General features: G+C 44.5%; 1 protein-coding gene across 2 annotated transcripts in view; it reads right to left on the bottom strand.

The window, feature by feature from the left end:
* Positions 1-24100, bottom strand: part of SPTBN1 (spectrin beta, non-erythrocytic 1) — a 168996-nt gene that overhangs the window by 76724 nt on the left and 68172 nt on the right. For both annotated transcript variants that reach the window (XM_008047968.1, XM_021707515.1), the window contains exon 2: positions 3751-3902. In XM_008047968.1, coding sequence (XP_008046159.1) covers positions 3751-3902 — 152 coding nt within the window. The remainder of the gene's footprint in view (positions 1-3750; positions 3903-24100) is intronic.

The raw sequence follows: 24100 nt of genomic DNA, 5'->3' as shown, positions 1-24100 counted from the left end.
ACTCACCTCAGCCTCCCAAAGTGCTGGGATTACAGGCTGAGCCACCAAGCCCGGCCCACATGATATGTTTAAAAGAAAACAAAACAGCTAGGTTCTGTGGTCAGTCCACAAACCCTGTTTCGATAAACAATACATACCAGTATAGTTCTCTTAACAAAGGCTTTATGAGAAAACTCAAAGCAGTTCAATGTGGGATTCAAGGCTTAACAACTCTCACTTTAAACCTATCTTCTCCACCTAGCTCAGCCTGCTTTGGGATTAACGGTGGCAAAAAAGAAAAAAAAAGTACCTTTTTGTTGCTTTTTCTTCCTAGAGATTGATTAATGGAGTAGGGAGACAGAATACCAGGAAACAACAGGCAAGCAAAAACCAGTGATAACTGTGACCAGCTGGGAGAAGGCAGAGGTGTTTGGGAAACCTTGCTCCATCTCAGTCAGAGGCCAGGGTTTAGTTTGTCAGGAGCAAGGCACAAAGTGGGCCATCTGACTGTGGAGACCTATGGCGGGAAGGCAACAGACACAGGCAAGGGTCTAGCCTGGGTTATGACCTGTGGGCGAAACTTCACCACCCAAGTGCAGGCCTGGAGGTATGATGCCAAGGGGGCCACCTCCTTCCCAATGGAAGTACTGCTGTTGGACAAACCTTCACCCTTGAGTCCCAGTTTTGGTCTGGCCCTGAGACCTAGGTCCAATTCCACAGGTTCTGTGTTCACACCTTTACCTGCCAATCTGCTGCTAAAGGGTGGGTCTATATTTTTAAGGGAAGTTTAAAACAAGACCTTTATGAGGAGTTATAGTCCATAGTAATTTCGGAGTAAGACATTGGAAAGGAATGGTTTCTTTCCCGTCAATTCTATCCTAATTAGTGGCAACTTCCTGGCTCAGACTCCCAGTCTCCCTCCCTACTCTCCCATGAGCTGACATACCTAAGGCAGAGAGAGGGCAGACACTATTGGACAGAGATCCTGCCCAGGGCAGAGCCAGAGATGAGGATTTCTGCCTCCTGACATTCCCAAGTCGATTAAAATCAAGTTCCTTAATAACTCAAATGTTTACCTAAAACTTGCTCATATCCACTCAAAACTAATGAACCGAAACTCAGGCCAGGGTTAGGGTGGAAGTGTCTGGGTCATTAAACTCATGTTTCTTTTAACTTCACTCAGAAAACACACACACACACACACACACACACTTCCTCTGCTGTAAAGGAGCTGGCTCTTAGAATCTATTAATAAAGTAAATCTGAACCATTTAGTCCCCCCACACATTTATCTACTATCTACTGTCAAGCTGGTGGTCAGTGCTGGAGCTAAACACTAGCCAAGGAAACGGCTCCAGATAGAGTGCAAATGTGTATGTTACCCAGGGTTTTAGATCACTGAAGCAGAAAGCCTGGCTAATGTTATCTGATGGCACACTTAGCTGGGGACATTAATCTACCCAGGCCTGGAAGCTCTAACCACCTCATTAGTTTTGGAATCTGAATATGCAAGAATTCTTTCAGGCAAGCCCTCATGGAGGTCTCCGGCAGGGACCCTAGCTTGAGGTCTTGGCAGCCTCTCCAGCCAATGCAGTGTGGTTTATGTGCTTTCTAGAAAGTTGTGTGAACCAAGCAGCCCCTATGAAGCCAGAGAGGCTGAAAATCTCTAGTCCAGATGAACATGAGCTTTCGCTCATTCTATCCATGGTATTCTTATTTTTGGAATAAGAAAATTAACCAGAGTGCCCAACTTATAATCCTGGATGGCTGTGAGGAATGTGTAATAAAAGTTAAGGCACTCAGGGTTTTACAAAGTTCTGTGTCATCACTCAGCAAAATTCCTGACACTGACTGCCTAAGAGGCTGGAGATGGTGCCCATCGTTCTGTCTTCTTCATCCCTCTCTCCTAAGTCTCTGGGTCACTGCAAAAAAAAAAAGTATTGCTCGCAAATAAAGAGAGGAGCAGAAGACATTCACATACAACTAAGAATTATGCTTTACTGGTTGTTTTCTTTCTCCCTTCTAGTATTTTTGTTGTCCTGTTCAGAATAAAGGGCAATGGGCCTGATCCCATTTAATATGTAGATACTGTCAAGGACACACTCTTCTTCATATAAAAGAATTATGGGTCATTGAACGTGAACAATTTACTTCCCACAGCCTAGGAGACTGGACCCATTGGAACAAAAATAAATGTTCAAACTGATTCTTAGCCACGTGATCTTTAATGATTTTTTTTTTTTAGCTACTTTAAAAATATCATTCTCCCCACCCCCCCAAAAAAGAAAAATCAATAAGCAATCATATCAGGTTAAACATTAAAAGGCAAAAAAGAAAAAAGGTTGAGAGGGAGAAAAAAAGTCTGGTTATAACAAATTATACTTAAAGCTGCACATCACAGTAATTTTAGCCTAGGCTCTCAAACAAAACTCACTTCAAAAAAAAAAAATCGCAGGCCCGTTTGCCCTCCTCATGTGAGCCACTGCCCCCACCCCCACCCCACAGACCAAACACTTTCTTATAAACGTCATGGATCTCATCAGGGGCCTTCTTTATTTGTCTAGTGTATCTAGTATGACCCACAAACTCTCACAGAAAATGAGGCAACAAGACCTACATGCTCAGGGAACAAAGAGCATGGACAAAACTCACTATAGATCAGACAGGGCCGCACTATCACTTGGAGGCCCCTGTTCTTAAACAGAGGGCTGTGAAGAGAATACTCTGACTCCATTTTTACCCAGGCTCAAAGAGGCACTTCTGTCCATGGGTTAGTAATAAACAGGGCAAAGTGCAACCTTAGCCCCTGCCTGTGGTCAGAGGTGTGGGGCTGGTCTGCATATGGGCCCACTGTGGCTGGCAAGCTAAAGGGTGGAGATCAAGTTAAAAATAAGGCTTTCTGGCAGCCCTGCCAACTGCCAGCATCATATTTTCCTGGTGATGTCAGTGCAGATGTGGGCTCTATCCCTGCGCGTCTGCTTCTGGCTCAGCCCTACCACCTATGGAACTGCCCGGCTCTGGGAGAACACAACATTCACTTTCAAACCAAGGCGAGACAAAACCTGTTGGGTCAGTCACCATGACTGCTTTAAGCTTCTTTAGTTTGAGGTACACACACAAAAGTCACATCAGAGAGGGCTGCAGCAGCTCTGGGAAACGAACTGAGGATAACAGGATTCACTGTATGCTGACAACCTCCCTGCCTGAAAAGGCAGGGTGAATTCATCAGAAGCTCTGTTCCCAAGGAGATGACAAAACACCAACCTCCACCCCCAAAATAAAAAGTATGGGGGGGGTAGTATGCAGAGAAGAAAACAAAAGACGTCAGAGACCACTGAATTATTAATAAATTCTTGCCACCTTGAAATGGCAGCTTAAATTATCCAGAGAACCGACAAGATACAAATTCAGAAAACATTACATTATCTCATGTGGGACACAGGTTCATCTTGAAGCCAGCTCCCAGTCCTGGCCCTTTAAATTTTAACATGGTGCCCTGTTTAACAGGGACACCAGCCAAGGCCTTCCCGACCAAAGGTAGTAACCTCACAAATTACCAGAATAAAGCCATTTTATTACAGTTCAAGAATGTCATCCAGACTCAGAACGTGACACTGGGGCTTTCCCCAAAGTGCTCACCTCACTAATCAACATTCTTCTCAAAAATACCAATCATTAGTTGCAGGATTCAACAGGAGTCGAGTTCCCACTTGGTTTTTCAAAAATAGTTTCCCACCTATGATGTAAGACACTTATAACGTTCCCACGTACCAATCTCTCTCCAGAGAGGACCTCCAGCAGCTTGATGAGCATCCGTCCATCTCGAAGGTCAGTGTAGAGGTCTGTGATCCGGCACGACACTCGGGCAAGGTGGGAATTGACCCACTTGGTGAAGGTCTTCTTCTGCACAGCTTCACGCTCATCTGCAAGCAGAAGAGAGCTCACTTTACCACCAACCACAGCTCTGGGAGCAGCAGAACATGGCCCAGCAGGGTCACAAGATCCCAGACAAAGGAAGATCAGAAAATGAAATTCCAGTGGCACCTCTACTTAGCTCCTACGTTTTTTGACTTTACAGTGAGTTTACTGGGATGTAGCCTCATCTTAAGCTGAGGAGCATCTGTACAGCAATTATACAATCCTTGAACCTGGGGGCTCCTGAGCATACTGCTGGCAGAATATCCTTTGCTCCCTTTTCTTTTCTCTCATCACTGCTGAAGAGGCAAGTAGGATGCAGATGACAAAGGAGACCTTTGCAGTCCTGCCCAATACGATATAACATTTGACTGATAAAGCTTCTAACACCCACATTACAGCTCTTACTCCTCCAAGAGGTGAGTGTGGGGGAAGCCCAGAGCATATGAAAGAATGTGGGGTAGGAAAACTCAGGAGACAGTAGAAAAGCTTCCACCATCTAGAAAAGTTTAGGCAACACCTGACAAGATAAACGCATTCATACCATGATTTGTTATCAGCTCTTCCCCTGCTCAGTCACACTCACCATGAACAACAGGGAAAATGGCAAGTAACACAGCAGAGCGCAAGGAGATCTGGCCGGACACTGGTTAGGGCAGGCCTGGGCCAAAGGTTTCAACAAAAACATACTTAGAAACTGGATTCAGTGTCCTCTTCTATAAAACGAGAAGACAATGATCATCTCCAAACTTCGGACACTTGTTGAAAAGGCAACTGCTGGTTTAAGGTCTAAAGTGTGGTAGTTGCAAGTTCACCATCCAGGAAATCCTATTATGTTTTTCAAGATTCAATGATCAAGTTCTGTCCAATTCGAAACATAAAACTCTGGACACTTCTGCCCAGAACTGTCCCTTCACACATCCCATACAAACGTGCTTCCAAACTTCTTGCCTCTGCAGAATGTTCTAAATAAAGGCCGCCTGGTGAAGACCTTCAACAGACACTCACAGAATGTGCCCCGGACCCACCCACTCACACTCCCTGTCTCTGTTCTCTACAGAGCTACCCTTCTGGAAGTTCCGTACCCCATTTCTAGTTCCACCAGTATGAATCTGCACCAAAAGAATCCAAGACGTACTCCTAGTGTATATGCATGAGTCTGCAAAAGAGGAGCAGACAACCCAATAATTTCTCATGTGTTTCGAAACCGCTGGGTGACAACTCAAAAGGCACCCTTGCTGATGGAGCATGTTTCCGTAACCTAAGGGTACTGGATTCCCAGGCTGGCCAACAAGCAGTCCAGTATCCTGGGATGGACTGCCCAAAGGCCTCCATCAACCTTACCACAGGGAGGGAGCAAGACGGACGACACTGTATAGATGAGCTCTTACGGCTGCCGAGCCGGCAGGCGAGCCAGCCAGGGCACCTGCCAAGATAGCCAGCCACCTGCTGCAGTCAGCGGCTCCTTAAGGTCTAGCCTTTCCCTTAAGGATCAGCCAGTCCAAATGGAAAGAGGGTCCTTCTCCAGGGACAAAGTCCAGGCAGAAACAAAGGATCGAAAAAGGCAGGAATGGAGGAAGGAGGAAAAGGCGGTGCAAGGCAGGCTGCAGACTGGAAAAGGAGCTGCACCAAACGTCATGCCGGTCCCATGGCAAAGTCCACATGCATTATTGATCACACCATCATCGTGATGGATGGCAACGTTACTACGGTGACTGGGGAGCTGGAATTTTTGGAGTAAGCATGGCTGTTTTGAAAGAGCAGGTCTAGAGCAAAATCCGTTAAGGTGCATTTCACAGATGGCCTCTATCAAGAAGGCAAGTAACTCCCGGGTCACATGTATTTAGGGGGCAAGTAGTTCTTTAAGAAATTATAAAATCCTTCATGTGTTGCACCGGAGTTGAAAAATGTCTTTAATAAAGTCCTTGATGTGGATCGTTATCCTAGGCTGTTGATAAAGAGTTTAGGGCTCAAAATCACTACCACACCCAGCCTGTCAAGGGAGCAAGATCAAAATGAAAATCTGCTTGGATTAAACTATTTCTAAATAAATGAGCGCAAAATATGTTCCTCAGTGAACTGTCACACCTTTGGATGAACCTCTCATTAAAGGAGCACCCCAGACTCCTTTCAGGTTCTGAGTAAACAAGTTTCTTTATGAGGGAAACTCTGAGGTTTGCGTCAACCAACGGTCAGCACACTCCTTCGGTCCCCTGTCGTAGAAAATTACAGCCCAAGCCCAAGGCCATGGAGAGGAGAGGCAATCCGGGAAGTAACGGGTGGGAGCAGAGAGAGGTAAGCTGCAACCAAACAGACTAAGGCCTGTGCAAGTAGGTTCTCCTCAAGGCTGCCAGCCCTCAGAATCCCAAGGAAGAAGAGAGGAAAAAAGAGGAAGAAATCAAAAAATAAAGCAAAAAGAATAAGACCTTGTGTTCCTGCCCTCTCTGCTCCTCATAGCTTCAGGAGCAGGCCTCAGGGAGCATAAGAGTGCTGGGAAAATCATGTAGACACTAAGTTCCTTCCAGGGACCAGACCAGAATCAACACCCTTATGGCACACGAGGGGCAGGAAACGGACTCAACAGAGACACAAAGCCTGGCCAGCTAGCGTGTCCTCTTACAATGGAGCGCTTGGTGAACAACAAACACTTCTGAAGCCGGAAGGAGGGAGAGGGAGGGGAAAAAATTCTACCCAGTGGCTCAGTAGAGGATGAGGCTGAGTGTCCTTGGGGACTCCGTCCTTTGTTCCACCCTTCCTGAGAAGGCACAGTGACATCACCCCTGCACTCCCCACCCAGTAAGGCTGGGGGAGACAGGCCAGACGTCTGAGGAGGAGTAGAAGGCCCTTGGCACAGACAATGAAAGGCAGTCCAGGAGCGATTCCAAGCTCAAGCTGCTCCCTGGGCCTGAGCTGCGCAAGGAGGCAGCTGGAGCAGCAGAGGGAAGCGAGCCAACTGCCAGTCCTGTGTGCTTAGCAGCTCCATACTCACTTGGTTATTTCGACCAGATGCTCTCCGCCAGGACGATTTTCTACCCAGGGACACTTGGCATGTCTACAGACACTTTCAGTGGTCATGACTGGGAGGCAGGTCCTCCTGGCATCTAGAGGCTCAAGGCCCGGGATGCTGCTGAACATCCTAGGGAGCTCAGGACGACCCCACAACAAAGAATTTCCCACTCCAAATGTCAGTAGTGCTGGGATTGAGAAACCTTGGTTTAAACTGGAGCTGGCATTCGAAGGGTCTCAGATGGTACTCCCCAGAGGGAGACACCAAGTCAGCGTGCCATCCACTCATCATTCTCTTTGCCACGTCCAAGACTCTTTCACCCTGATGGGCCCACTAAGACTCTGATCCTGATGGACCTTCAGGTCCACTCATTCCACCGAGGGTGGGCTGTAGGACAGAGGACCAGCAGCAACAGGGAGAATGGAGGTGAGCATGTCTGTCCCCCACGCCACTTCCATTCACCTTTTCTGGGCTTTGTATTGCTGGTGCCACGTCAAATCAAGCCTGCCATCTCCTCCCAAGAAGCGGAGGCAGCTGAACTTGACATTGGCTTGGGTAGGTTCCCATCCAGTTTTGCCCAAAACATGGTAGGTAGTACCTCCAAGGAGCAGGCTCCTCTGCCCCCTGCTCCCTGTGGGTATCTCTCAGCTGGGTATGCTTCCCACCCCCCCCATGTTATATTAATAATATATATAGTAAGGACTGCCTGGTAGTAAACAAAAGGAGGTAAAGTGCACAAAGTATCTGGCTTACTATGTCTGCTCTAAATGAGTTCCCTCTCTCTTTCTCCAGCAAAGAAGCAGTCTCATTAATTCAAACCATTTAAGAAACTTACCAGGGATCATGGAATCATGCAATCAATCTCAGTGTTGAACGAGCCTATAGAAGTCATCTAAATCAGCTTTCTTTCAAAAGCGAAAAATCCCTTCAACACAGGGCAAACTATTTAAAAATCTCAGAAAGTGGGGAAATTATGTGTGCATGCATGGGCAAGAGGTTATCTAATAATTGTATAGAAAAAAATTGCTTGTTCTTTTTTTTTTTTTCAGTCTCACTTTACCACTGAAGTGCAGTAGCACAATCACAGCTGCCGCAGCCTCAACCTGCTGGGATCAGGTAATCCTTCCACCTCAGTCAAGTAGCTGAAACTACATGCACACCACCATGCCTGTCTAATTTTTTTGATTTACTGAAGAGACGAGGTCACACCATGTTATCCAGGTTGGTCTCAAACTCCGAGACTCAGGCAGTCCTCTTGCCTCATCCACTCAAAGTGCTGGGATTATAGGCATAAGCCACCACATCTAGCTCTGTCTTTTTTATTAAAATAATAATAGCATTCACTGAGCACTTGCTATATCCCAGCACTGTTCTAAATAGTTATCCCTGGGTGTCTTGAGGGGACTGGTTCCAGGACCCCTGTAGATACCAAAATCTGAGAATGCTCAAGTCCCTGATATAAAATGGTATAAAATTTGAATATAGCCTATGTACAAATTCCCATATACTTTAAATCATCTCTAGATTACTTACAATACCTAATAAAATGCAAATAGTGGCTATGCTGTATTTTTTCATTTGTATTATTTTTTAATTGTTGCATTGCTATTTTTGTTTTTGAATATTTTCTATCTGTACTTTACAATCCAACCGTCATAAGGTAGGAACTCTTAATTCTCCAGGCCGACTGGCTCCAGAGCCCGGGTTTTCAATCTATGCAATAATGCCTTCTGCACAACATGAAGAAAACATGTTTCCATGATACAAGATTTAGAATCACCCATTATCTCACCATCCTAACCCAAGTCATTATTTTATGGAAGGGTCTGCTCAATCAACTAACTCCTTTTGTTGGTATGGTGTCTCCATCAAGCCTAGATCTGTCTCCATGACCCACTGAGGTTTGCTCTACCTTCAAAGTACAGAGAACAGGTCTCCCCATTTCTCCACAAAAAGGTCTTCGAGTTTAAATACTCCTTGCCATGCCCTCTTTACAATGACTGTCCAATGTGGTATGACACGTGGGACCCAAGATTATACCTGAGGACACTACCACCACCTCTCAGCAGCCTGGACATCAGTTACCTACCAATACAACCCAGGACTCAGCTGCAGTGCCAGCAGTCCAGAGACATAAAAAAGGGGGAACCAAGTGAAGAAAGGGCAAGAAGGACCAACACCCTCTGTGCAAGGCAGTCTTGTGTAATGCGAGCCTAGGAGTCAGGAAGGACTCTTAACAATGTTCTCAAAATATGTTTCCTAGGACCACAAATTCTACCAAAATGTCCCTGGAGCTCTGAGAACCCAGAACCAGAAGTGGTTCTGTGTGTGAAGACCAAAACAGCTAAGTCTTTGGTTCCACAGACTCAGAGATAAATTAGCCAACCACTGGCCAATGAGAACTACTGAGATGAGACACCCACCCTCAAGTGAGTGGCAACATTTATATCAGCTTCTGATCTATGGAAGGAGTGAATTACAAGCAAAATCCTATTACGGTGCTCCTCCCTACAAACAGAATTTTATAAGATGGTATTCCTGTAACACATGCATCTGAATAGCAATTCACACTTTCTCAAAGCCCACTAGATCCTCCCAGCAGCTATTAGGTAGGTGTGACAAGAGTTATCTTCAGTGCAGCCCAAGGCTTAGCAAGGTTAAGGGCTGCTCACTATCACCAACCAGCAGTGGTGAGGTCCTTGGGTGTTCCTCTGTCCCATTCACTCTTAAGTCAGGCAAGAGGGATTAAGATGCGTCTTCCCATGGTCTCTGGGATAACTTTGGAGAGAATGACCAAGGAGTTGGCCATGCTCAGGTGCCTGAGAATCACATCTATGGATCTCATTCTGCATCCATGGTACAGAAGTGAGAAATTCCCCAGTATTCCAATGACAATCTGGAATATCAAGATTATTCCAAGGCTCACATCCACAGAGGTCATTCTGTTATAGGCTCAATATCCACAACCTTACACAGAAGATTCTGTGTGAAAATGGGGTGGTAGATATTTTTCATGGAGAAATAAATGCAAAATTCCCCATTTAACATTACTCTTTCCTAAAAATTTCTATCTAAAACATGTCCTGTTGATAATGAAAAAAAAGATCCTTCTTAATCCCCTCTATGTGCTCGGATTCACTGTCTTTTGTTTCACTGTAACTTGTAATTTGAAATTGATAAGTAACCTGAAATTTTCAGAAGATGTCCTAGAAAAAAAGAGGACGAGATATTTAGAATTGAAAAACAACATTTGCATAATGGTTAAAACAAAGGGCTGCAAATATCCCATCATCATCCCCTTCTAGAAGCACATCAACTACTTCTTTTCTTTTTAGGAAATCACTATTGTCAATATTGGAGGGTGGTAATGCTTCGGTATTTATTTACTCTGGAGAATTTGCTATACTTGGAGAAATGAACACTGTGTTAGCATGAGTCAAGTTACAGGAAGTAGAAATAGCTCTCACGTACAGAAGGGCACCGTGTTACAGAAATGATCATACAGCATCTTCCTGTAACACCCTCTGCAGAGAGTGCTAAACCCAACCATATTCACCATACGCCATGGCTTTGGCTAAGGAAAGGGAGCCAGGGATGAAGGAAGACCTGCAGGTATGGAACGTCTCTATGGGAAATGCCCAAATAGGAACTGTCAAATGATCTTGATCCTTATTCCACCAAGGACTGAGTTTACACCTCGCTTACGAGAAGAGAGCTTCCTTTTCCTTTTTCAAGTAGTCTGAACCTGCAGGTATAACCCAAGAACATTAACCCAAGAATATTTTCTATCAGGGTCATCTTTAACCGTACTAAGATAATGGCCTATTCTCAGTAAGAGATGGCAGTCAAGTGCAGTTTTTGCTTTGCACAGACACAGAGGTAAGTTATGTGTAGACTTGGGTTCAAAGTAAGAAAGGAGATACAAGGATGGAAGCTAAGAAGAAATCAGAAGGAGGTGACGAAGCAATAACCCATGAACACAGTCCCACTATTTCAATCAATAATACTGTGTGGCTAGCTCACTGGAATGAGAGTATTAATAAGTTCCAATATTACAAAGAGCATAACATATGCAGAACTATGTGTCGAAGGTAAGGTCTCTTGCCTTCAACAAAGTCTAGCTGGAGAAACAAAATGAAAGGTTAAAAAATAATAAAAAGGTATTTTTATAATCCCAGAGTTTGGGAGGCTGAGGAGGGAGGACTGCTTAAGGCCAGGAGCTCAAGACCAGCCTGGGCAACATAGCAAGACTTCATTTCTAAAAACAAACAAACAAAATTTTTTTTTAATTAGATAGGCATGGTGGCATGCACTATAGTCTAGCAATTTGGGAGGTCAAGGCAGGAGGATGGTTTGAACCCAGGTATTCAAGGCTGCAGTGAGCTATGCTTATGCCACCATACTCTAGCCCAGATGACAGAGTGAGACTCTGTCACTTTTTGTTTTTTTGAGTTGGAATCTCTATTGCCCAGGCTGGAGTACAGTGGCATGCTCATAGCTACCACAGCCTCGACCTGCTGGGCTCAAGCGATTCTTCCATTTCAGCCTTCCAAGTAGTTGGAACTACAGGTGTGCGCCCAGCTATTTTTTTTATTTATTGTAGAGACAAGGTCTTACCATGTTGCCCAGGCTGCTCTCGAACCCATGGGTTCTGGCAATTCTCACACCTTGGCCTCCCAAAGTGCTGGGATTACAGGCGTGAGCCACTGTGCCCAGCTGAGACTCTATTTTTAAAAATATAACAAAACAAAAAGAAAGAAAGATATTACAAAGAAATACAGGATCAGTTGCTAAGAGAATGATTTGGACAATTTATTTTTGTGTGTTTGGAAGAAAAGTGCCACAATTAGGATAGTTCCAGGCCCCACCCACTATCCATTACTGAAGTCTATCTGCCTAATGCCTCTCTCCCAATTCAAATGCACCTTAAACATCACTGCCATAGTCATGTTCCCCAAACAGTGGTTTTCCAAGTTTTACCTATACACTAAAACCTCCAATGGGCCCAGCAATCTAGAACACAGTCCAAATGACTGAGCCTGGCATTCAAGGATGCTGGGCAGCATCTCCTAAGGCACCAGCTTCATGTGAGAACTTCCCTGATACACCACCTTTGTGTTCCAACCTAACAGGTCTTATTCACCATGCCCTGAACTCTCACCTTGTGCATTGCTTTTTCCCATCTTTGCTTAGACCATTCTTCTAACGTGGAAGATACCGTGTCTTCTCTTACCCTTCTTTTGCCATCCAACCAAGACGAGAACTCGTCTCTATAATAAAAAAATTTAGCCAGGTGTGGTAGCGCGCATGCCTGTAGTTCCAGCTACCTGGAAGGCTGAGGCGGTGGAAGGATTGCCAGAGCCCAGCAGGTTGACACCGGGGTGGCCGTGAGCATGGCACTGCACTCCAGCCTGGGTGGCGAAGTAAGACTCCAACTCAAAAAAAATAAAATAAAAAGATCCAACCAAGATTAGCTATTCAAGCCAGGCTCGGTGGCTCAGCCTGTAATCCCTCACCTTGGGAGGCTGAGGTGAGTTGCCTGAGCCCGTGGGTTCAAGATCCGCCTGGGCAACTTGGCGAGACCTCATCTCTACAATAAATTAAAAAACTAGCCGGGCGCGGTAGCACGTGCCTGTAGTTCCAGCTACTTGGAAGGCTGAGGCGGAAGGATCACCGGAGCCCAGCAGGTCGAGGCTGCGGTGGCCGGGAGTGGCCACTGCACTCCAGTCTGGGTGACAGAGTGAGACTCCAACTCAGAAAAAAAAAAAAAAAGGCTAGCTATTCCAAGAGGCTTTCTCCTATTAGGTGCCAGCAACTTTTTATTGAGTCAGAGTCTCTGTCACCCAGGCTGGAGTGCAGTGGCATGCTCACGGCCACCAAAGCCTCGACCTGCTGGGTTCAGGCGATCCTTCTGCCTCAGTCTTCCAAGTAGCTGAAACCATAGGCATGTGCTACCATTCCCAGTTAATTTTCTGATTTATTGTTGAGATGAGGTCTCCCCATGTTGCTCTGGCTGGTCTTGAACCCCTGAGCTCAGGCAATTCTCTTGCCTCTGATTCCCAAAAAGATGGGATTACAGGCACTAGCCACTGCCTTACTTGGATGGATGTGGTCTCTTATCTTTTCATTATGTATTCTGGTGTCCTATCTCTTCAACTGGTCTGCAGTTGCCTCAGGGGCAAGGACCCAGTTCCACACCAGTTTAGAGCCTTAGCATATACCTGGCATACAGTGGGTACACAATAAAAATTTGTTGAATGAATCAGCAAACATTCAGTACCCAACAAACAGGCTCTCAATAAATTTTGCTGCTGGTGGTGGTCACATTGAAGTTTGTTTTTTCTTTTTATTAAATCAATATTTTTTATTATGGTTTTGTGGGGTACAGTTAAGGGTTAGGTGTACAATTACATTTCATTCAGGCACCCTGTTGATAACACACTGAAATTTTTAAGGAGAAAATTTTAAATCACATAGACCCTAAGCAGCTAAATGCTATCATTGTATAGCATGAAAAATCTTTCACAACTGAACTGTTTCTTCCTAGTGTTCCTCAATGTCTGAAATATAATAAAAATGCAATTGTGTGGTACTGTCTTCCAGATTAAAGCCAACCTAAAATGTTTGACAAATTTATGCTTTTTAAATTTTGTTTTGTTTTTTGCTATCTCATGGTTGATGGTAGAATGAAGCTGCAAAATATACAAGGGTGTAATGACAAAATAATTTTAACATGATCCAAACAGGCCAATTGTCACAAGACAATTTATATCAATTTTAATGATTTATCCATTAATGTTCAATTCTTGGGTTTTTTTTTTTTTTTAATAAGAAAATCCTAATTCAAGACAAAAGAATACAGTAGGGTGGAGTCCCCCTATGTGCCTTAGCTTGAAAAAATAAATAAATCATTTCCCATGAGTAACATGCAAAACACACAGAGCAGGAAACCGGAAACAGGCAACTGGCTGGATTGATAATAAAGAATCAAACTGTTATCTTGAGGCAGCAAGAGGAAGGAAACTAATCTTTTGACTGAAGTCCTCCCTGTGCCAGATTAGTCGGGAGGCCTTAAATTCGTGTTTGCCCATTTGTATATAAATAGAACTTGAGTTAAAATATTTTTCCTAACACTTTCAATTTCATGGACAAAACACATGTAAATATCTGCTCTAAATGCATGTGAAGCAAATACGCAATTCCCTGCTAGTACTTACAATCTGACAGGCAGACTATAAAACCAACTATGAACTCTCTGTGACCTTGCACCTATGGCTCCCATCAGCCCAGCCATTCCTGCTAGCAGCTCCCACCGAGTCTTCCATCTGAGCAGCACAGCCTCAAGGCTGCCAATGTGAAAACCAAGGCACTGCGTGAGACAGAGATGTGGCCTACAATAATGAACTGAGAAAGCAGCCTAAATTCCCGGGGTCCTGCCTCCCTGTCATGGTCATACTTCAAGGTGAGTCCCCCTACAGTTACAATTCACAAGAAGCCAAGACTGTGGAGGGGGCTGAGGCTAGGGTGGGGGCTTACTCTGAAAACAATGGGCAGAGGCCAGGAGCAGTGGCTCACAGGTGTAATACCAGCACTTTGGGAGGTTGAGGAGGGAGGACTGCTTGAGCCCAAGAGTTCCAAATGAATCTAGGCAACAAGTGAGACCTCATCTTTACAAAAAAAAAAAAAAAATCAAAGAATTAGCTGGGCATGGTGGTGCACACCTGTAGTGCCATCTTCTTCGGAGGCTGAGGGGAGCCCCAACCATGCCACTACACTCCAACCTGAGTGACAGGGTATGACCTCAACCAAAAATAAAATAAAATAGGCCGGGCGCAGTGGCTCAAGCCTGTAATCTCAGCACTTTGGGAGACCAAGGCAAGAGGATTGCCTGAGCTCAGGGGTTTGAGACCGGCTTCGGCAGCTTGGTGAGACCTCGTCTCTACAATAAATAAAAAAATAAGCCAGATGTGGTAGTGTGTGCCTGTAGTTCCAGCTATTTGGAAGGCTGAGGCAGAAGGATTGTCTAAGCCCAGCATGTGGAGGCTGTGGTGGCCATGAGCATGCCACTGCACTCCAGCCTGGGTGACAGAGTGAGACTATAACTAAAAAAAAAAAGAAATAAAATAAAATAAAGGGGATAGTAACACAATTATCTCTTCTAAGATGAGCACTGAGGTGAGAACAAGTGTGAATTAAGAAAAGTGCCCAAGCTGGGCTCGGTGGCTCAGCCTGTAATCCCGCGCCTTTGGGAGGCTGAGGTGAGTGGATTGCCTGAGCCTGCGGGTTCAAGACCCGCCTGGGCAACTTGGCGAGACCTCATCTCTACAAAAAAAATCAGCCAGGTGTGGTAGCGCATGCCTGTAATTCCGGCTTCTCAGAAGGCTGAGGCGGCAGGATCGCTGGAGCCCAGCAAGTTGAGGCTTTGGTGGCCGGGAGCGGCCAATGCACTCCAGTCTGGGTGATAGAGTGAGACTCCAACTCAAAAAAAAAAAAAAAAGAAAAGAAAAGTGCCCAAACCAGAAGGAAAAAGTAAATGCTTTAAAGAAACAGAATTAGGACCTTATTATGAAAAAATATTCAGAAACTGTTCACTGTATTTGATGAAAAATGGGTGGCCTATTTCGAAAGTGCCTTCAGACAGGAAGCACTATCGTGTGTCTACTAATCTGCTCGTCTCCATCTCCACAGGACAGGAACCACAGCCAGGGAGAGTCAGGGTGAAGAATGAAATAGGCCAGAGTATGCTTCTGTGTCCTGGTGAGTGCTGTGTCAGATCAAAATCTTCACTCTCTTTACTTTGTTTATTATAACCTTTTATTTTTAACTAGATAAGGAAACTGAGGCACAGAAAGGTTCTGGTGATTCAACTGAGGGAATGCTGTTAGCAAAGACATCCAGAATCAGAACCCACATTCACCTGAACCCTGAAGAATCCCAAAACTCTTGCTCACACCACCATCCAACACCGCCTGAGGAAAACAAGACATCGGCCTCTCAAAAACAACAGAAAATTACAACCACCCTTCTCAGGTCAGTTCCTACATGATTTAAAAGATCAATTTAAAACAGGAGTCAAGGCCAGGTGCAATGGCTCATGCCTGTAATCTCAGCACTTCAGGAGGACAAGGCAAGAGGATCACTTGAAGTCAAGACAAGCCTGAGCAACATAATCAGACCTCAAAAAAAAAAAAAATTAAAAACGGCTAGACATGGTGGCACATACCTGTAGTCCCAGCTATTTGAGAGGTTTAGGCAGTAGGACTGCCTGAGCCCAGGCATTCAAGGCTGCAGTGCTCCGTGATTGTACCACTGTACTCCAGCCTGGATGAGAGAATGAGACCCCTGACACATCAATCAATCAATAAGATAAGGGTCAGCAAACTTGGTATCCTCTTTTTGTATAGCCTGGTTTTTACATTTTAAGAGAACTGTTAAAAAGAGGAGGAGGAGGCCAGGCTCAGTGGCGCAGCCTGTAATCTCAAAACTTTGAGAGGACAAGGCAAGTGGATTGTCTGGGCCCACAAGTTCGAGACCAGTCTGGGCAACTTGAAGAGACCTTGTCTCTACAATAAATAAAAAAATTAGCCAGGCGAGATAGCGTGTGCCTGTAGTTCCAGCTGCTTGGAAGGCTGAGGTGAAAGGACCGCCTGAGCCCAGCAGGTCGACACTGGGGAGGCTGTGAGGTCCCACTGCACTCCAGCCTGGGTGACAGAATGAGACTCCAACTCAAAAAAAAACCAAACAAGGGGGGAAAGGAGGAGGAAGAGGATGAAGATAGCACACTACAGAGACCCTGTGTGGCCCAGAAAGCCTGACCGTTAGTTATTATCTGGCCCTTTATAGAAAGTTTGTCATTTCCTGGTTTAAAACATTTAAATAATACTGCTTATCCCATATATCATTTGTTAGATTCCATTTTCAAATCAGCTTAGCAAACAGGTACTAAGTGCTTGCTACGAGCAAGGCACCACTCTAGGTACCATTTTAAGGTTCACTGGAAACATATTGCCATGTGGGTGCTCAGCAACCACATGGCAGTTTTTTTGTAAGTTATGTTACTAGGCCTCTACCCACATGTCAGGCCAGTCAGGCCCTGATGAGTTCAGGGCCCCCTTCCCTCCCCAGCTGAGGGGTTCTTATCAGGCTACCTTGACATACTAGATAAACAGTGTGCTACCCTAGTTGTCAGGAGCTTCAAACCATGGTGAGCACCATAGGCTAGAACTCAACAGGGCACTTTCACATTCAAAGGATTAGGAAGAATAGGGCAGCTTAAGGCCAGACCTCCCAATTTACTTGATAGACATTTCATTCACCATCACCTCTCCTCCCCCAATCCTCCCTGGAAGGAGACTAAAAAATATTAAGCCCAAGGTGGACTGAGAGTAACTTAAAATATCCTTAAAAGTTAGGAAAGGCTTAGAACTAAATAGATACCATATCCTTAATTATTAAACATATATGGCAGAATGCTAACACTAACTAGGAAAGAATTTATTGACAGGCAACAACCATAATAGGTACACTAAAGATACGATTTTATGAAAGAAATTTAACTGCAATATACTGGGGTGGTGGAATTTTCCCCATGCAACACAAAAGAAGCAGTATATAATATATTCTGAGCCAGTGTATCATGTGCCACACAAATTCACTGGTAAAGATAAAATCCTGGCCAGGCTTGGTGGCTCAGCCTGTAATCCCGTTCTTTGGGAGGCCAAGGTGAGTGAATTGCCTGAGCCCGCGGGTTCGAGACCCGCCTGGGCAACTTAGCGAGACCTCATCTCTACAATAAGTCAAAAAAATTAGCTGGGCGTGGTAGGGTGCGCCTGTAGTTCCAGCTACTTGGAAGGCTGAGGTGGAAGGATCGCCGGAGCCCAGCAGGTCGAGGCGGTGGCCGGGAGCGTGCCACTGCACTTCGGTCTGGGCGACTGAGCGAGACTCCAACTCAAAAAAAAAAAAGATAAAATCCTGTACTTCATTTTCAAGGGCTAAATGTGGGCCTTTACTGTAGGAACACTGGGATTAAGTGGAGGTAGTGAGAGAAAATTCAAATTTACAATGTTTCTTTATTTGTGAAATACACAAAAAATGTAGCCTTCCTGTTCTGTGGTCCATGTAGCTGGTCTAATGCAGTATGTTAAAAACAAATAATATGCTCTCTGGCCCTTGTTTATCATTTTAAATCTCCTCTAGATTCCCAGAATCCAAAAGGTCAAAAGAATTAAGTGCAAGGAGGAAAACAGAACTCTCTTTCACACAATGGAGTCACATTATCAATACACATTTGAGATAGAAGAGGATTTTGCATTACTACTTCAATGTTTTTGCACAGATGCCCAGAGAGGCTGATCCTGCCAACAAGATAACAGCACCAATTCCAGTCACTCGTGGACAGTTTTTGACAGCTCTCCTATTGAATGAAAATGTAAAAGTTAATAGTAATTCATTGAGTCCAAAACGCTAAGGTCTTAGGGACTATTTGTAAACCACAGGGACATACAGACAAGGAGGGGGAAGTCAAAGCCTTCAAGTCACCACACAAAGCTGTCTGCTTCTCATGAACAGTAGAGCATTTATTAAGATAATCATTCCCTAAATGAATTAATTATGGAAGCTCCCATCTAAGATATCACAGAAGTCCCCCAAACATGGCTATACAGCAGAGATAAATTTAATTATTTAACATTTTGGAGTAAAGAGCCACAACAATGCCAAGTTATCAATTGGAGTAATAAAATTATGACAGGGTTCCACTTAATGAGAAGAGAAACTGTATTTAAAAACAAATGAGCATGAACACAAAAGAATTTTTAAATTGGCTTCTGTTCTAAAGAACATTACAAATTAGTCATCTAAACCCGTTTTGGCCAGTGACCATGAATCACTGTAGAGGCTCTCAGGGTTGAAATAACAGACTGATAAATTAAGTAAGGCTCTCTCAACTTCAGTGCCAAACTCCAAAATTACAGTTGTTTATGCAAATTCGCCACAGATGCCATGTGTATTTAGGAAGAGTGGGGGTGAGATGTATCCAAGCTACACTTGAATTTCAGAAATAACTGTGACAGGATTTAAAACAATACATAATTTTATTTTATTTATTTTTTGAGTGGGGAGGGGTCTCACTCTGTCGCCCAGGCTGGAGTGCAGTGGCACCACCATGGTTCATCATAGTTTCAACTTGGCAGGTCAGGTGATCCTTTTGCCTCAGCCTCCCAAGTAGCTAGGACTACTACCAGGCATGGTCTGTTTTTTGAAAATGTATGATTTTATAATGGTGAGTTGATCCCTGTCCTAAACTAAGGGATTTTAGAGCTTAGCACTCTTTTCTAAGTGCTATCTCAGTGCAGGAAACCAAAATTCTCAAAGTAGTCTTCATTCAGGAAGTAATTCACTGAATGGCAGGCTCTCACCCAATCCACGGTTACATATCTAACTCAGTCAACAATCCCACCACCTTAAAAATTATTCCAGGTAGAACACTAGTATCCAGCATTCAGTCATAAAAGTGGCCTGTCATTTTTTTCATCTTGGGTTACTCAATCAGCCAAAGAGCTACCATTTATTGCATCACTAGTATAAAGACACAGGGAAGAACATCTAAAATCATTAAGAGTTCTCTCCTTGGCCAGGCTCAGTGGCTCAGCCTGTAATCCCAGCACTTTGGGAGGCCAAGGCAAGTGGACTGCCTGAGCCTGTAGGTTTGAGACGAGCCGGGGCAACTTGGCAAGACCTCATCTCTACAATAAATCAAAAATTAGCCAGGAGTGGTAGCACACACCGATAGTTCCGGCTACTTGGAAGGCTGCGGCGGAAGGATCACCGGGGTCCAGCAGGTCAACACTGGGGTGGCCGTCAGTGTGCTACTGCACCCCAGCCTGGGTGATGGAGTAAGACTCCAACTCAAAAAAAAAGAAAGTTCTCTTCTTAAAAAGTTAAGGTGCAATCTGGCTCCTTGAGAATTCACAGCATAAGTTAACTGAAACACATGCTCAACTGCTATTTCATTATTTTTAAGATATCTTAATATGAAAAAGAGAAAGTTATTACATACGGGGTCAAACACCGAAAAACAATTGTACTAACTTCCTTGGTGGCTTTTCTCAACCTCACCAGTATGATAAGTGGTTACACAAGATTTCTTTCAAAGCCAACAGTACAGAGTTTTGGCGGGCAGATCCTTAAGTACAAGATGTACATCGCCTTGTTTTAATAAAGGAGGACAGAAAAATAATTGGAGGAGGAAATGACCTCAGATTCAACCCCGTGAGGACTTAGTCAATAGGTTGGATGGTACCACAGGATCCCTCACACTGATCGGAGGAGGGTAAGACAGTCAACAGTTTACACTACTGGGTTTTTTTTCTTTCTTTCTTTTTTGTTTAGAGACAAGGTCTCACCAAGTTGCCCAGGCAGGTCTCGAACCTGTGGGCTCAGGCAATCTTCTCGTCTCTGCCTCCCAAAGTGCTGAGATTACAGGCATGAGCCACTGCACCCGGCAATATTACTGTTTTTTTGGGGGGGGATTACTTTTTATTTTTACTTTTTAGAGATGGAGTCTCACTTATGTTGTTCATGCTGGTCATGAACTTTACTGGCCTCAAGTGATCCTCCTACCTCAGCAATTCCAGTAGCCCAGATTTTTTTTTTAAATTAAAATCAAAACCCGTTTTGCATTAATGCAAACACTAATCAAAACTTTAAACCCACTTGTATAGAAGACAGTACATAAGGCCTGACCTGGGTCATACTGAATCTTCTTAGCTTAAAACTGGTCATCTAATTTTTTTTGCAAATGAATAAAGAAAACAGAAGAGGGAATAAGTGGGGAGATAGGTTTTTCTGTTTTCTATTTGTTTTGGAAACAAACCTCTTACACAATGTTGCTACATTTAAATGCAAATCCCCCCCCACCAGTGTGCTGCCATAGGCAGGCCTCTCACCACTTCTGCTCCATCCCTACAAACAAGGCTTTAAGCTTTACCTCCCACCCTGCAAAGTCAGGTGCTTCCAACAGGTGTGGGAACCTGGCTGTTTGTAGTTTTGCCAGTTTGGGGGTGGGGTGGGGCCCTGTCACAGGAGGAGTATTATTACTTGTCACCTAGATACAACCTTGGAAGTTTACTGCTCTAGCTGATCTGTTCTTCAGGGGCATATTATTGTTTAATAAAGACCTTGGCTGCCTCTCCTCAACAACCTATATAAAGATAACGATCTTGGTACTGGATGGGAAGGGCTGGAAGCTCATAGATGTTCTACTGGGGTGGCAGACAGCAGAGGCTTCATGTTCAGGACTAGGTGGAAGTAGGTGGAAATAAACACTAACTCTATTCTTCACATTTGAAAGACAATCCCTTCCACCTACTGAAGGCATAGAGAAACGGGCAAGCTCGCCTGGGGTTGGTAGGAGGATAACTGGCAATACCAAAATCTGAAGTATGTATTTCCTCCATCTACCAGTCACACCTAGAGATATTTGTTTTCTACAAATGCTTGCGCAAGAACACAAAGACATACAGGATGTGCACTATAGATTTTTTTTTTTTTTTTTGAGTTGGAGTCTCACTCTGTCGCCCAGACTGGAGTGCAGTGGCCGCTCCCGGCCACCGCAGCCTCGACCTGCTGGGCTCCGGCGATCCTTCCGCCTCAGCCTTCCGAGTAGGCAGAACTACAGGCGCGCGGTATCATGCCCGGCTGATTTTTTTATTTATTGTAGAGATGAGGTCTCGCTGCCCAGGCGGGTCTCGAACCCGTGGGCTCAGGCAATCCACTCACCTCAGCCTCCCAAAGGCGCGGGATATAGATTTTTAAAATAACTGTCTTGGCTGGGCTAGGTGGCTCAGTGTGTAATCCCAGCACTTTGGGAGGCTGAGGTGAATGGTTTGCCTGAACTCACAGGTTTGAGACCCATCCGGGCAACTTGGCAAGACCTTGTCTCTACAATAAATAAAAAATTAACTGGGTGTGGTAGTGTGCACCTGTAGTTCTGGCTACTTGGAAGGCAGAGGTGGAAGGATCACTGGAGCCCAGCAGGTCGAGGCTGCGGTGGCCAGGAGCATGCCACTGCACTCAATCTGGGCGACAGAGTGAGAATCTAATTCAAAAAAAAAAAAAAAACAAAGCAAAAACTGTCAAAAAGAGCAGCAAAACAGAAACGATTTGGAATAAAATATATATTCACATAGGCTGATTAATGAAAATATGGTACATCCATATAGAGAAGTATATGTACGCATCAAACAGTATGGGAAACCTGTACCTTATAGGCTCAGGAAGGTGGCTATGTATGTTACTGAATGCAAAATCTCTTATAGAACAGTGCATACAGTTGATGTGATTCTGTGTGTGTGTGTGTGTGTTTAAATGTAAGTAACCACATAAAAAGGTATAGAAAAATATTTTGCAAACTATTAACTGCAATTATCTCAAGGGAGTGGAAGAAAAGACAGGAGACACTTCTACTTCTGTATTTCTGTACTGTTTGTTGGTATCTTGGTTTTTTTCAAATGTGCACCTATCAATTTTGAAAATTTTTAAATTTGAAGAGCATTTCCACTTGAGGGAAAAACACACAATTATTTTTCATTTGATAAGAGAACTGAGGTCCATTTGTGGGCTGAGATGGATGGATAGGAATAAAAAGAGCACTCACTGGAGGAAAGCAAATTATCCTGGGGCAACATAAAAGGCCATATGCGCCTGCTGTCTTCAATGAGTACTTTAAAATAAATAAAATGCCAACCTGAATTTTCATGTCTTTCTTCTGGGGAATAATGAATCAATATTTAACCTTACATAACATCTATAGGCATAACACAGCAAACAAACATTAATACTTCCTTTCAATAGATGAGGACACTGAGGATATTAGTTTAAAAAATAAGTGACATTCACTGAAGGGACACTGAGGTCTCCAGGATGTCAGGGGAGTGGTTTTCAAGTCATGTTCCCAGCAAGATGCAAGAGGAGCAAGGTAGAAGCCCAGCAGCCAGGCTCCAAGTCCCAGCTCACCTGCACTTGGGTCAGAAAAGCTCCCGTTTCATGCCCTTTATGTACTGGGCTTCCACCTCAAATTTCGTCTACAGGAATAGCAAATTCCATTCTAAAAACAGTTTTCTAATTGTTATACTAAACAATAGAAAATGAGGATAGGTGCAGGAGAAGTTTACAGTTTACTGATACCAGCCTCATCAGCAGGTCATTATACTGCATGGGGACAGGTGGCAACAGAGAGAGCTGAGCAACTGAGCAAAGCACTGTGGGACCAACCAACCAGAGGTCGTCAGAGTTGAAGTCTCAGCCCAGGTGACATCGCCAATCAGCTGCAGGGATAAGTTCAGAGCCCAGTGGGGATTGATCCACCAGTGCCTCCGTTATTCAAGTAGGAAGGGCTCTGGAAGTGGTCCTAAATAATGGAGAAATTATTTTTTGTGTTTTTTGCTTTTGTTTTTTGAGTCGGGGTCTCACTCTATCACACAGCCTGGAGTACTGTGGCACAATTATGGCTCACCTCAGCCTTGACCTGGATTCAGGCAATCCTTCTGCCTCAGCCTCCTCAGCTGGGACTACAGGCATGTGCCACCATGCCCTGGTAACTTTTTTGGTTTTTTTTGTAGAGATGAGATCTCTCTATGTAGCCTAGATTGGTCTTGAGCTCCTGGGCTAAAGCGATCCTTCACCTCAGTCTCCCAAGGTGTTGGGACTACAGGCTGTAGCACACTACTACACCTGACTAATTTATGAGGAGGAATTAAATTATCACCTCCCATGGTCAGGGTTTATTGAAAGCTTTCTGGGACCAGGTAATCTTCTAAACACTTCACTAAAACTCATTTAATCCTCATAATAAGTGTGAAGCAGGTACTTTCATCATCAAACATATTCTTTTTTTTTGAGTTGGAGTCTCACTCTGTCGCTCAGACTGGAGTGCAGTGGCCGCTCCCGGCCACCACAGCCTCGACCTGCTGGGCTCCGGCAATCCTTCTGCCTCAGCCTTCCGAGTAGCCGGAATTACAGGCATGCGCTACCACGCCCGGCTGAATTTTTGATTTATTGTAGAGATGAGGTCTCGCTGCCCAGGCGGGTCTCGAACCCGCGGGCTCAGGCAATCCACTTACCTCAGCCTCCCAAGGGCGCGGGATTACAGGCTGAGCCACCGAGCCCGGCAACATATTCTACATAAGGGCAAACTCAAGC

The sequence above is a fragment of the Carlito syrichta genome, unplaced genomic scaffold, assembly GCF_000164805.1.
Source record: "Carlito syrichta isolate Samal-C Ts95f unplaced genomic scaffold, Tarsius_syrichta-2.0.1 Scaffold119772, whole genome shotgun sequence".
Taxonomy (NCBI): Eukaryota; Metazoa; Chordata; class Mammalia; order Primates; family Tarsiidae; genus Carlito; species Carlito syrichta.
Note: the sequence above shows the minus strand (reverse complement) of the source record. Positions and strands in the feature narration are given on the sequence as shown.